Here is a 14,404-nt window from a genome sequence, read left to right as displayed (position 1 = left end):
ACAAAGAAATCAGTCACTTTCATCTCTGTACCTCTGTTCAGTGAAAAATGGTTGTGAGACAAGGGTGTGTGTTTATGCTGGGCCAGCATTAAAAGTAAAAGAAATATCTGCTGTTCTTGATCGCTGTAGGCCTGGTGGTATAAGTGCACAAAGCATACACTCATTTCCGCAAAGGTCCCTTGTTCATTACCCAGCAACCACTGTTTTCCCTCTACTGTCTGTGTCTTAATATAGCTGCTAAACTCCATCAAGAGGTAAACAAGCTTCTCTGTAATACATGCTCTGTAGTTTTTACCAGTAAATTTGAGTGACTTGTCGAGCAGTTTACAATCTCTGTTCTCTGCAAAGATGCTCTTAGACAGTGAACAGTTGCTCTAGTGTTGTGTGCCCTGAAATGAAAAAATAGAGAGCACGGGAGGCAACCACTGTAATGAAAAAGCAACATTACTCCCTCCTTTAATGAGTAACTAATATTTAATTGGCCAATGTGGCTGTATTATTGTTGTCTTGCTAAGTTAATGTTTTACTGTCTTTTGGTAAAATCAGATAAAGCATCAGCCCTTACCTTTGAGTTTTGTCCTGCTGTCACCCACTGGTATGACAGAACGCTTTGTTACAACAGGCTCTGGATGCAGCAAATGTTCAGAATCTTTGACTTTATTTATTTTTTCTCTTGCAGACAAGTACTAACTAGTGTTTAGTAGCTCAGAATCCAATGAAGCTTTCTGAGAATGTCATGGTAGCATAGATAAACATTTTGGATATGATAGGACCTTTTTTTATTTTCCAGCTAAGAGTGGGGCCAGATTAAAGCCAACTGATTGCACATTATGATGTAACAAATAACAGTTTTTACTTAATTCCTATCAAGCCTATGAAGTAATTTGAAATCATTAAATGATAAAGAAACTAATGACAATAGAAGAAAAAGATTTTCTGTAATTTAGTCTTAGGTTATCTTTGTCATCATACACACAAGCCCCATTTCCACCAAGCGGTTCATTAGGTATTAGTACAGTTTGGCTTGGGTCAGACTGTTGAAGCCTGATCTTATTGTGTTTCCACGACCAAGTGTGCCCTTCTTGGTAGGCGTTGTGTAAGCTAAATGGGGATAGCCATGTCAGCTACACAGTAGCGTGAAGGCACATTGCATAATGTGTGTGTGATAAATCCACTTAAGAAGAAAAACAGAGAAATGCCATTTTCCAAACAACAAAAAAAGTTATCTTCACGAAGAAACATGGCAGGATTATATGTTGTTCTTGAATACCACTGTCACATGGAAAGTGTGATTGACCAATCACCAGATTGCAGTGTTTACAGCTCCACCTTCTGGGGTCAGATCAGTACGTCTGGCACCCCAACAGAAGGGTATCAAAAAGTGGGGCGGTACAGGTTAGTCAAAGGAAACATGACACAAAGAGTACCAAGATGAACTGAACTGAACCGCTTGGTGGAAAGGGGGTGAAGCACTCAGAGGACTTTAAGGTTCACCCCGCTAGTACCAGGTTAAAGCCTCATATCATCCTTCATATTACAGAGCCACTTATTTTGGCCTTAAAGTGATACTCCAGGATAGAACAAGTTGGGTCCTATCACCAGGTTTAGGGCAGAAATTACCCCTACAGCAGTGTTTTTGTGCAGCAGAAGCCCAGAGCGCACGCACCAAACACCCCCTCCCTGCTCCTCTGCCGGTTTCCTCTGCACTCAGACGGGGCCATATTTTACTTGACCAAAAACACAAATAAACGGACTCCCACCAAAAAAATCTGATATCGGTCTGCATTCACGCTTTATTTAGAGAATTTTCAGCGCTTTACTTTCACACAAAAACACCGCTAAATAAGGCTCTAGTTCTCATCGTGTCATAAACTCCAGATTGGTTGGACTTCTCTTCGCACATCGGTGTAGTCACATTCATTCCCCCAGAGGTTGAGACTGGAACTGTACTCCCAGCAACAGTTTGCTTTCCAGAGATATCAGACTGCTGCTGTGTAATGACCAATCAGAGTCCGCTGACCTTTACACAAACATTACCGCAAACCTATTTCCACACAGTATCCTACAACAGCCTCTGAATGAGGTTTAGGGCCAGATAGAGTGTATTTTATTAAGTTAGAAGCTCAGTTTGATCCACACGAAGATAAATATGAGAACACACACACACACACACACACACACACACACTGTAGGTAGACACAAAGCACACACACACAGCTGTTGTGTTTCCATAACGGTTATCTGTACAACGACTTCCCTCCCTCTAGATTTTATCAGGAGTGTGTGTGTGTGTGTGTGTGTGTGTGTGTGTGTGTGTGTGTGTGTGTGTGTGTGTGTGTGTGTGTGTGCGTGTGTGCGTGTGTGTGTATGTGTGCGTGTGTGTAAGAGGAGGAACAGGAGTTTGGTTGTTTAACGTATAAAAAACACACATCCTAACACCCAGCACAAGAGAGAGCTCCATTTGATGACTAACTGCCACTTGTTGAACGATATTACTGTTTGCCCTGTGGCCATGTGTGTGTGTGTGTGTGTGTGTATGTGTGTGTGTGTGTGTGTGTGTGTGTGTGTGTGTGTGTGTGTGTGTGTGTGTTGTGAGTAAGTAATTGCCAGGGACATTTCCCCTTTCTGCTACTGTGGATTTTCCCTTCCTTTCCTGATTCCATACCCTCCATGTCAAACACACACCCACCCTCCCACACACACACACTCACACTCCACTCCACACATACACCCACACATTCACACATCTATGTTCTACCCCCGGTTGGCACCCTGATTGAATGCTAATTACACCCTAAAGCCGTGTTGCTGGGTAGAACCAAAGCGTCAATGGTGTAACATTCCTTCACGTTTCCCTTCAACATCAAAGAACAATGGAGCATTTACCAGGAGTCAAACTCTCACAACGGAGAGACGGAGGGTCTACATTAAGGGGGGAGAAGAGGGATGGAGGGGGGAGGTGAAGGCACATAAACCTGGAGGGGGATAACATCTCATGAGAATAGCAGATTCATTTTTAAATAGTGACTTGCCATACACATTGAATCACACAGTTGATCCATCTCTTTGGTTTTCAGATTTAATCCGTACAAAGCAGCAAAAACATTCAGCCAACAGAACCTCAATTATTAATCTGTGCTTTGATACAAAAAGGTCTCTTTGATCCTGATAAGACAGAGGCACACAGGACAACTGATGTTGGTATTCTCAATCGTGATTACTCAGAAAGATTGAACAAAGACTAAAAAGGGAGCAATAGTTGTGGAATAGAGTGCAGAGGCTTGCACCATTTTTATGAACTGATTGACTCAAACCATTATGGTTATTAGCTAAGTGCTGCTCAAGTGTCAGCTTGTAACAGCAGCTTTTTTTCCTCTTTTTTCTCTTCTGTTATTAGCTACCTTTGCATTTGGAACCTGTTGTTACATTTTAAGGCTTATTTCTCGTCCATTGACACCAAACTTGTTGCATTAGCAATGTTATTTTTATGTTTATTATTCATGTGTGCCCAGAAATCATATGTGTAACCATGGTCCCATTGTTTACACCCAATGTTACAGCTATTAGTAGTCTGTAGCATGTCAATGCTAACCAGTGCTAGGTCAGATGTTCCCTACGAGCTGAGAGAAAGGAGGTCAAGATGACATGCTGGTGCTGTGGTGTGACCGAAGAAGAGGCAACACTGACCTGTCCTTCATCCATCGCTATAGGAAATGTATGATCTATATCCTGAAAGGTGGACAAGCTAGCCATGCTAACCCAGCACCAGAAGGCAGAGTAGCATCTTGCTATTCACAGACATGGCTAACGGAGCTAACTCCTGGCACAAACGCTACATCGGAGGGATTTAACCTGCTGTGAGCGGACAGGATGCAGGAGAGAGTGACTGGACAAACTGGTAAAAAAGGCCAGCTCAGGCCTGTGCAGGTGAAGGTTATCTGGAGAATAGCTGTTTTCTTTGACAGACATCTAATGGACATTTTTTTCTAGTTCACAAGGGCTTTTGGATTCAACACTGATGCTAGCTAAGGCCCCGTTTACACGGAGACTCCCGCAACGATTCTTCCTTTGCATTTTCAAAAGCCACCCGCGTTTACACGAGGACGACGTGAAAACGATCCGCGTTCATACGACTCCAGGAGGACAAGTCACTTCTTCTGTTCTTTCTTTTTCTGCCGTTTTGTTGTGTGAGACGGTTGGCAATCCAACCATAACGCGTATTACCGCCACCTACTGGCTCAACTGGAAATGTGGCTGAGCGCGGAGCCTTCACCTAAAACTGCGAGTGCGCATGCGGTGACGTCAGCGTTTCACCCTGAGATGCTCCGCTCTGTGTTTACACGAAGCTGGATGTAGGAGCGGATTCAGATCTTTCCACTCTGGGGAGCGTTTTCAAAAGTTTGCGTTTTCACTGAAAACGCAACGTGGTCTCGTCGAAACGGAAGGCCAAAACGCAACGAAATGTTTGCGGAATTGACCGTTTTCGGCGTCATGTAAACAGGGCCTTAATCACACAAATTTGAACTGTTTTAAAATGTCACCACATCCTGATCCTCCGGTTAAAGCTCTGACAGGTCTAAAGTTCATTGTTCAGGGAAAGAGAAAGGGAAAGGTATCATCACCATGACAGGAAACAATCATGGGGTACCCCGTTTAAAATCCCTTTTGAAATTATGAATTCACAAAGCAACACCACTTTTATGCATCTGCACTTTCATTGTACTCCCACAGTTGTGCCAGTGTGGGATTTCACATTGTAGTTTCATCTTCCAAGAAGCACGCATACTTCTCTTTTCTGACCCAACACCTATAGTACTACTTCTGATGCAGGCACCGTGGTGGGATCCCTCGTGGCATCCACACAGAGGAGAGGTGTAACAGGGGTGTAAATGTGGTACCTTGAGCTGGTTATTCCACCAAAAACTCAGCACTTTTTCCTTCTTCCCAAGAGACATTAAAGCGCCTGTCTCAGATGGTCTTTGCCCCTTGAATATAAAACAGAATGAGACTTTTTGGCTCTTGTTTTTGGGAATGTTTAATGTGAAAACTTTACTGTTGCTAACCAGCTAGCTAGCTTGGAAATAACTGGGAATGCTGCCCCTGCTGCAAGTCTGCAGATATCTCATCTTGGTCACTTCAAATAGCCTGAAAGTGATGCAAAAACTTCAAAGTAATAATGCTTGTCACAGTTTGAGGTTGAAGGAATGTTTTCAAATAACCAATTATTAGTTCATTCTTCTGATGCCTCATTTTGTTCATATTCTAAACACAGTCATGGCACCGTCATCAGGAAACAAAGAAACCAGAAAATGAGTCTCTGGAATAAGATCATTTTGGGTTTATTAAATGGCACTTGAGATGCTTTGGATGAAATACATATTTGAACTAACTGAGCATTAGTTGGATGCATGGTCGATTATCCTATTCAAACAGAGAGGGAAAAATTCAAAATGTAACAGAACAGATTTGTAGTAGAAGTGTGTAAAGATAAAAGAGGAACTATGAAGAGATACTGAACAGAAAAGCTCTGAGCGACAGAGAGAAATACACAAGTTGTGTACAGAACAAGATTTATACAGTTTCTACAAATACACACACACACAAACACAATCTAATACTCAGAGATTGAAAGATGAATAGGAGCATGGTGGGACTGTTGGTTGGAGCCAGAGCGGGTGGCACAGAGGAACATTGTAGGACTCAGCTGCATACTGGCACTTGTTCATACACACATGCACACAAAAACTCACTCACACACAAAGATGTGAATCATCATCCAAACATTCAAACATTCAAACTGCTGCACACAGAAACAGAAAACACTGTTAACACAGTCAAAAACAATTTCCACATCCAGAGATTTTGCAGGAAAAAAATAGAGGAAGAAATTGTTAAGAGCAAGTAAGAAAGAAGCCATTAGACGCTACAAACACAACCACAAACAACCTGACAACCACTCACATATAATTACACATAGTTAGAGTATCAATTAAGCTGCCTCACAATTAGTTGAGTCTTCTCCCTCAGAGTCATTATTCACGCTCTCTCTGACACTGCTGCAAACAAAACAGACTGTGTCAGGGTTTGGGGATTTTGCCGTGTTGTACACAAAAACGCTTGAAGCTATCATCAATGATGTACTAAAATCACTCTGAGATGTAAGAGTTTGACCAATTTAATGACAAAATGCCAGGCTAATTTAGTAGAGAAGGTATGGAAAAGAAAGCAACAACAATTTTATTCTTCAACAGGTGGCTGAATGTTCTTCAGGACAAAGTGTGGTCGGTGGTTTTGAATCTCCCTGAGTTTTCTGTTGGAAATGGTGAATCTGAAAGTACTGCAATTACATGTCTGAGTCTCTTAGACTTTATTTTTTTTCACAGTTAGCAAGAAAAACATATTGATTAAGGTAGCACAGGAATTTGCGTTATTTGTTAGAAAACACAACAGTGGCTGCCAGTGGCAGTGCACACCCACAGCCTCCAACCGTAGCTAAGCGGACACACTTACCTGCCTAGCAACCACCCGTGGAATCTTGTTTCTTCATGGGAGAGACTTAAAGTGATACTCCGGGATGGAACAAGTTGGGTCCTATCACAAGGTTTAGGGCAGAAATTACCCCTACAGCAGTGTTTTTGTGCAACAGAAGCCCAGGGCGCTCGCACCAAACACCCCCTCCCTGCTCCTCTGCTGGTTTCCTCTGCACTCAGACGGGGCCATATTTTACTTGACAGAAAACACAAATAAACGGACTCCCACCCAAAAAATCTGATATCTTTCTGCATTCACGCTTTATTTAGAGAATTTTCAGTGCGTTACTTTCAGACAAAAACACCGCTAAATAAGGCTCTAGTTCTCATCGTGACTCTTCGTCCTGGCAGACTACCTGCATTTGTTTATATCTGGCACGGCTCGCGCGCGGACTGATACCCAAAGCGGCGAGCCCCTCGTAGCCAGCTGTGGCTCTGCAGCGGAGGTAGTGCCGTTTTACGATATGATGAGAACTAAAGCCTTATTTAGCGGCATTTTTGTCTGAAAGTAACGCACTGAAAATTATCTAAAAAAAGCATGAATGCAGACCGATATCAGACTTTTTCGGTGGGAGTCCGTTTATTTGTGTTTTTGGTCAAGTGAAAATTGGCCCCGTCTGAGTGCAGAGGAAACTGGCAGAGGAGCAGGGAGGGGCTGTTTGGTGCGAGCGCTCTGGGCTTCTGCTGCACAAAAACACTGCTGTAGGGGTAATTTCTGCCCTAAACCTTGTGATAGGACCCAACTTGTTCCATCCCGGAGTATCACTTTAAGAGCACTGTACTTAGCATGTTAGCATAAGCTAATCACAGGTATTTGAGACATATGCCTTTAGCAGAAAGCTAACTTTGTCCCCTAAAGTGAAGTTCCCTAAAGTGAGTAAAAGTCGAGCCTAGCTTCACTGTTTAGGAAAAAGCTTTACGTTAGGAGTTTAGTTTCACTTTGGTTGTGTCTTTCTTTCTCCATGCTATGCCAACTGTCACAGCTGCTCTGATTAGCTTCGACTCGCCGATCTAACCACCATCTAACCTCGCCGATCCGTTTCTGCTGATCCTGATCTGCAAAATACTACGCACTGCATCTTTAAATTCAAAATCAGTTTCATTGGTAAAAATAGAAAAGGAAAGATAAGTTGGGCAATCACCAGTCCCTCTCAAACAAGATGATAGTTTTTCGTTTTTTATACATTATTTTTTGAATTTACAGACATTTCAAAGGCATAAGTTCCATGAAATCCTTATCTCATTTTTTGACGGGAAAGCGCTTTTTTTCTCGCTGTTGCTTCTCATTTCCTGTTGTGCTGTTATCATTTCAGACATCAGAGATTTGACTTTGTTCCACTTTGACTCTTTGACATTTAAACTTTTAATGAACAACCCCCCCTTCGGCGAGGAACAATCAGACTTTCATAAGACCACATTATGTATGAAAGATCCGTTCCTGCCCGGGTAGAATTAATTATCTTTTGGCTTCACTTGATTAAAAGGCAAAGTTCCTGCTGATGGAGATGACAGGGCTTTGTAGACTCAGCTAAAACGACTAGCATCAAAGTGGTCCTGTTTTGTCCTGGCAGTTTTCCTGGATCAAGTCTGATGCTTAGAAACAGAGTAAACTAGAGCCAAGGTTCTGGCTTTTTACCTGAGATAGAGAGAAACTGAAACTGAACCCCTGAGTGATATCCAATGACAATGGTGGCTTAAGCTTCTTTTGAGAAAAAGAATCACCCACTTCGTTTGTTGAACCTTGGAATCATCCATAGGGTGTTTTGAGGTGTTGAAATTGATCTAAATTGAAAAAAAAGGGGAAAACTTTAATTTTTTTAATCTCACTGAAAGTGTCATTTCAGTAACTGATATATACCTGTCTTTTGCCCATTAATCTACCTTGACAGCAATGTCAGGTACAATGTCCTTTTAACAGGCCTTACTATCAGAAGCTGGCTCAGGTAGACTGACGTGTGTGCCAACCTTAAAGACCCTTTGACCTCACCTCATTTTCCTCTCTTCAGGTGGCGAAGGACGTGTCCATTCGTCTCCACAGCCAGCTGGACAGCATAGAGAAAAAGAGGAGTCGTCTGGAGCAGGAGAACGAGGAACTGAGGGTCAGACTCCAGGACCTGGAGGTCGCCAAACAGGTCCTGCAGCAGGAGATTGACAAGGTAGGGCTGCAGTTTTATGGCTGTGCTGAGTGAGTGTGTGTGTGTGTGTGTGTGAGTAATGTGCGAACCATGAGCCTGTTGGTTGGATCACTGGATGGAGTTAGCTTCCTGCCAAAGAATGTGTGAGTTTTTGAAGCTGGAAGGCTGATGCAGAGATAACAAGACTGAGTTTTCTGTTGATGTGAGACTGCGTGGCATTATTACTCCAAACAAAGTGTAAACACTCATTTCAGCAACAGTGGCTGCTATTTTGGGTACTGCTGTGCTCTTTGTTGAGGAAAATGACTATTGTCTAAATTCAGATCTGGACTTTAGACCAATCTGGAAACCATGGCTCAGTATTGAGTTTCAGGCAGATCTTTATTTAGCCTCTCGTAGTTTTTACCCTTTGATGAGAACAATGTTTACTGATCCCGGCAAAGCCTCAGGAGAGCCCGTCTCTGTTCTCATTGAGTGTTGACTTCCTCTCAGCCGTTTTGCTACAACTCTGGGGACTTTTTGATACACCAAGAGCAGCCAATACAGCTCTACAATAAAAACCTGCGATACAATTTGTTGTCAGGGCCATCTGAAAGGGAAACAAACAAACAAACCTGAGCTGGCATTGCACTGCTCTGAGAGGGAAAATTACAAATAAATTGATATTGCGTCCATATTCACTCCGAGCTCAGTAAAACTGACCTCTCCTCTGCTTTGAGGATGCTCTCTTTGCAGTGTAATCAGAGTGAAAAGCATAAGAATAAAACCTCTTCTTTTTATCTGTTTCCCACTCTCTCTAGCTCCTGCTCATTGTTTCTTTTCCCCTGTGTTAGAAGGGCTGATGCTCAAGGCCTCAGCCCTTGACCAGGCCTCAGATGTGGGTCAGGGCTTGATGGATGGTTGGGTAACTGGCATGAGATTTGGATCTGTCTGCTTGGGTCTGGCTGGACTCACTCAATTTAAAGGCCAGTTTTCTGCCTGTGGATGGCTCGGTTAGCTCAGAGTTTCCAGATGTGGACTTCATGGCTGTGGATAGAAATAAGGGTGTTCATTGCAGAAGTCAAAAGGTAGAAGGTCAAAGAGTCTTCAAACCATTTTCCAGAGTCCAAAGTTATCATCAATTTTTATGCTGAAAGGGGTTGTAAGAACTTTACATAAATATTGAAATAATCTCACTGTTTTAGATTTTCTTGTTCATTATACAAGGTTCAAATTAAAGTTATCAGTCACAAAATTTATTGTTTCTAAATTCTACACCTTAATATTTTTGGTCAGTGGTTATTAAGGATGGGTACCGAATTGGGTACTTTTACAGGTACCAACCAAATTCTGTCACAAGTACCAGGTACTGATTCATATAAAACCAAAAGGTACCATGTTTAGGTACCTAAATGCATCCTTGTGACTGCAAAGGAGAGGAAGAGTAGGGGACTTTCCATGCTGGACTTAAACACAGCATTGCAAGGTTATATATTGAAGAATAAATATGTTAAACTAAAAAATTATACTATATTTAATTATCAAACAAAATGATACTTTTAACAACATAAACAGAAAAAGTGCCAGAAATTGATACTGTTGAGTACCTGTTCCCATTGCCAGGTACCAGGCATTGATACCGTATAATTTCAAATGTGAAAGGTACCCACCCCTAGTGTTGGTGGTTATGGATCAGGTTTACCACCAGTGAGCTGATCAAGTGAGAAGCAGGATCCTGTCTTTTTCCTGAAGAAAACTATTTGGAAAAACAAACAGTGGATTTATTTTGTAGTGATGGTGCACACTGGATCTGGGCTGAAAAAAAGAAAGAACATCAGAGCAGAAGAAAGCTATACAGGAGAGTGACAGAGCACAGGCTAAAACATAGATTAATGGTTATTCCAACCCATATGAAGCAGTGATTCAGCAGTGGTGTGTTCAAACTTGAGAGTCTATCAATAAAATGAAGAGTGAGGTTACGTTCTGAAAGTAGATGACTGGCAGGACAGAACCAGGATTCACTAACATTACACAGACATTACAGACATGTCTCAGAGCACCGGGCTGAGAGCATTGCTAAACAGATACTCTTCTTACTGAGCTTCACTGCAAACTGGGTTACAAAGATTTTTTGTTGTCACATTTGAAACAATAGCTCTACTTAGCAAATAAATACATTACGTAGTTGCTTTGTATCCTGGGGAAAGTCATCTTAAATGAAGAAATGTAGGGTTAAAAAGATTCACTCTCCATTCATTTGCCTCCAAAACAAACTTGCCTTTGGGTAGTTTTGCGCATTGGAAACTGTGTTTTAATCCCGGAAAAACACGACTAATTTTTCCACAGGTGTCACTGCAGTCAACACCAAACAGATCATCTTCACAGAAGAAAAGACTCATATTACCATGGACAAAAAGCAGCAAGTCTCTTACATTTAGGCATTAACAAGCAATAGTTTAAATTATCCTTACCAGCAAAAGACCACAAAAACTGTTTCGCAATCAAACATTTTATTTAGGCAATTGTGTTCCTTTCATTCAAGAAAGTATTTTATCACTGCAGGTTTGAAAAAAGTCTCTTTTCTTTCAGGATTCTTCCATCGTGATAGTAGGGTTACAATGAAACTACCTTATCATCATCAAATGGACAAAGATACCTTTACCTATGGCTTCACCTGTGTTGATTAGCACTGGGTAACGAATTTGGTACTTTTAAAGGTATCGACCAAATTCTGTCATAAGTACCAGGTACCGATTCATTTTAAACCAAAAGGTACCATGTTTAGGTATCTAAATGTATCCTTGTGACTGTGAGGGAGAGGAAGAGTAGGTGATTTTCCATGCTGGACATAAACACAGCATTGCAAGGGTATATATTGAAGAATAAACATGTTAAATTGAAAAATATAAAAATACTTTATTTTTGAAAAAATTGAGTTTTTTATCACATGAACAAAGAAAAGTACAGAAAATTGATACCGTTGAGTACCGGTACCGATTGCCAGGTACCGGGCATTGGTACCGTATCGTTTCAAATGTGAAAGGTACCCATCCCTAGTGTTGATGGTTTCATTTCATGCTCTAGGCTAAAATCCACTTTATGTCTGATTCAAATATTTTGATATTTTGAATATTTAGAAGAATTCCATTTATGCCAAGGGCTGAAATCTGCTGCCAAATCAGCCACTGGATTGTATCATAATGCTTGCCTTCACAATAGTGCAGAGTAAATCTGCATCGTTCCCCTTTATGGGGTTGTTCTCCAAAGTTCCCATGGGGTTTGGTTTGACTATAACATTTATTGACTTTGCCTTCCAGTGTCTATTAGCAGTTTTGTTTCTCAGAATCACTTTTGTTCCTTCTTGGTTGGATGGATGGTGTAAATATCTATTGGCTGGCAGTTCAATGATACTCAGCCAACCAGAAGAATGAATAAAAGCTTGAGCCAGATAACTTTGCTCTTCGTAACACCAATATATCAATATTAGCGCTTACTTCCACCAACCTCCAGTCGCCCAGTATCATCAAGGCAGAAATCAATCAATCACTTGAGATGATATATGAAACTGTGTTGAGTGATTTCATTATTGTGTCAGACTGTTGACTGGAGAGCTTCCTGCCACGCTGAGGAGTCCTCCAGTTGTGCGCTAAGCGTCTGACTCACATAGTTTCATGAGCTGTGTCAGTGTCTGTTGTGCTGAGTTATGTCGACCAGGAATGTGATATGTGCTGAGGGGAATTCTTCACATATGTGATATGATTCATGGAGCTGTGTTTGTGTGTTTGCCCACCCGCACAGGAATGCTCCACTCTTCACATTTGATAAAACTGTATAAACAGGAGAGCTCCAGCTCAGCTGCACTAAAAACACAATGATGGGTGATAAAAATATGCAAGGATCAGACATTAAGGATGAGACATTTTACTATAAGGACATAAACCAGCTTCAGAAACACGTGTGAAAAGGTTAAAACACACTGGACACAGAGTCCTGGAGCCACAGAGCCAGAGGAGCACACAGACGATGGAAGCTTTAGTGATTCACAGGTGAAAAAGAGGCTCGTGAATTATTGATTGTGTTCCAGCAGCAGACTGCAGGCTTTACAAAGCAGATCTGTGCTGTGTGGGTTATTGGCTAGACATTTGTTGTGTTGCTGCAGGCCATCGATATACTGTGAACTGGGAGAGGATTAGTTTCTGCAAAGATAATAGTGTTAATCCTGCATGCTCAGAAACAGGAAGAGAAACTGTCCCAATTATCACAGACAAACAAAAGCAGCTAGGTGTTATCTTCTCTCTACAGGGCAGAGACTGTGGATAGGATACTGTAAACAGTTTCCACATGTCAGAGAGCGTAAGAATAACAGCATGTCTTACCATAACTGTTTTCATTGTGAGACACTAGCTAATAGGCTACAATATCAAAGTTAGCTTAAATGCAATAGCTGTTAGCTTAGACAGCTGTTATGAGCATTGTTTGGCTACTTATATATGCCAGTCCTAAGGCTAACCAACCTTATTCTATTAATATGCTAACTTGAGCTGTGTTTTGAGTTTCTTTAGTGCTAATTAAAATTAGCTTAAGCTCATATACAAACATTGGGTTTAATTTCTTCCAGTCACTTATTAACTCTGCTGTTCTAAGCTATAATTTAGAAGGGGAATGATTAGGAGGGGGATTGTTGATTTATACTGATATTGATACTATTATTGATTCCCCTTGAACAATCTGAGGCCTAATTGGTTCCACTGTTAATACCATATTGTCATTTTGTGGAAAGAAAAGACAATAATGCATTTTTATGTAAACTTGTTTCACATTTATTGATGCCGATAGAGAAAACTTTGGCTTTTATTTGTTTGTATTGAATCTGACATTGAACAGATCATGTTGTAACCTCTTGTCATCTTGTTTAGTTTGCTAATTAGCTTTAATCCTGCAAATTTCAACATGGTTTCTAACATTAGATGACTTTAAATTTCTTTTTACAATGACTTCCCATATTCAAAATTTGGATGCTAGTGTCGTGTCTGCTCTGAGATGAGGAGGAAGCTGAGCAAGAGCTTGAGTTAATTATACTATAAGCAGAAAAAAAAAGTAGTTTACCTAATAGCTAATAATGATAGCTAGAAATAGTCTCACAGTTGTAAGGCTAATGGTTGGATATCCTTCAGAAAACAAGTCACTGGGCAAATCACTAAGGGGCAACTTACAAAAAAACAGTTTGAGGATTAAACGCAAGGGTATTGTTGTGTTTTGCGCTTTAACCTGAAACGCAAACTTTTGAAAACAACCTCCAGAGTGGAATTTTCTGAAATGCCGCTTCCATTATTGCCAGGTAATCGGCAAGATGGAGTTTTCAGTGAAGAAACACTCATGTCACACTCTGATTTGTGCATTTCACTTTCATTGTGGCAACTTAAATTGTTATGTAAGAACAGGACAACAACAATAGTAAGAATCATGGACATGGCGTTGTGCTCATGCTGCCGGGTCTGCTCACTGCCTTTCAACAAAAAGCCCATCTCTTGCACCACTTCTGAAATCATCCTCTGTTTTACTTGTTAACAGCCAGCTAGACTCCTCTGGTCTGTGGAGTGGTCACTTGGGGTGTGTCTTTACAGTTATATTGCCAATTACAGGCCAGGCATGCATACTACAGCATTTTCAGTACCTCAGCATTTCCATGTAAACAGATTTTTGTCACTGAGCTGAAAACACAAACTTTTGAAAACGGCCTCCAGAGTGGGATTTTTCAGA

At 41.2% G+C, this 14,404-nt stretch overlaps 1 protein-coding gene across 4 annotated transcripts in view; it reads left to right on the top strand.

Moving 5' to 3' along the window:
• The window catches only part of mtcl2 (microtubule crosslinking factor 2), a 161,599-nt gene that overhangs the window by 23,358 nt on the left and 123,837 nt on the right, over positions 1 to 14,404 (top strand). For all 4 annotated transcript variants that reach the window (XM_074680908.1, XM_074680909.1, XM_074680907.1 and 1 more), the window contains exon 4: positions 8,537 to 8,686. In XM_074680908.1, coding sequence (XP_074537009.1) covers positions 8,537 to 8,686 — 150 coding nt within the window. The remainder of the gene's footprint in view (positions 1 to 8,536; positions 8,687 to 14,404) is intronic.

The sequence above is a fragment of the Halichoeres trimaculatus genome, unplaced genomic scaffold (genome assembly GCF_033239565.1).
Source record: "Halichoeres trimaculatus isolate MK-OKI-2021-1 unplaced genomic scaffold, fHalTri1.1 fHalTri1_scaffold_11, whole genome shotgun sequence".
NCBI lineage: Eukaryota > Metazoa > Chordata > Actinopteri > Labriformes > Labridae > Halichoeres > Halichoeres trimaculatus.
The sequence above is the reverse complement of the archived record's forward strand: the minus strand, read 5'-3'. Positions and strand labels throughout refer to the sequence as shown.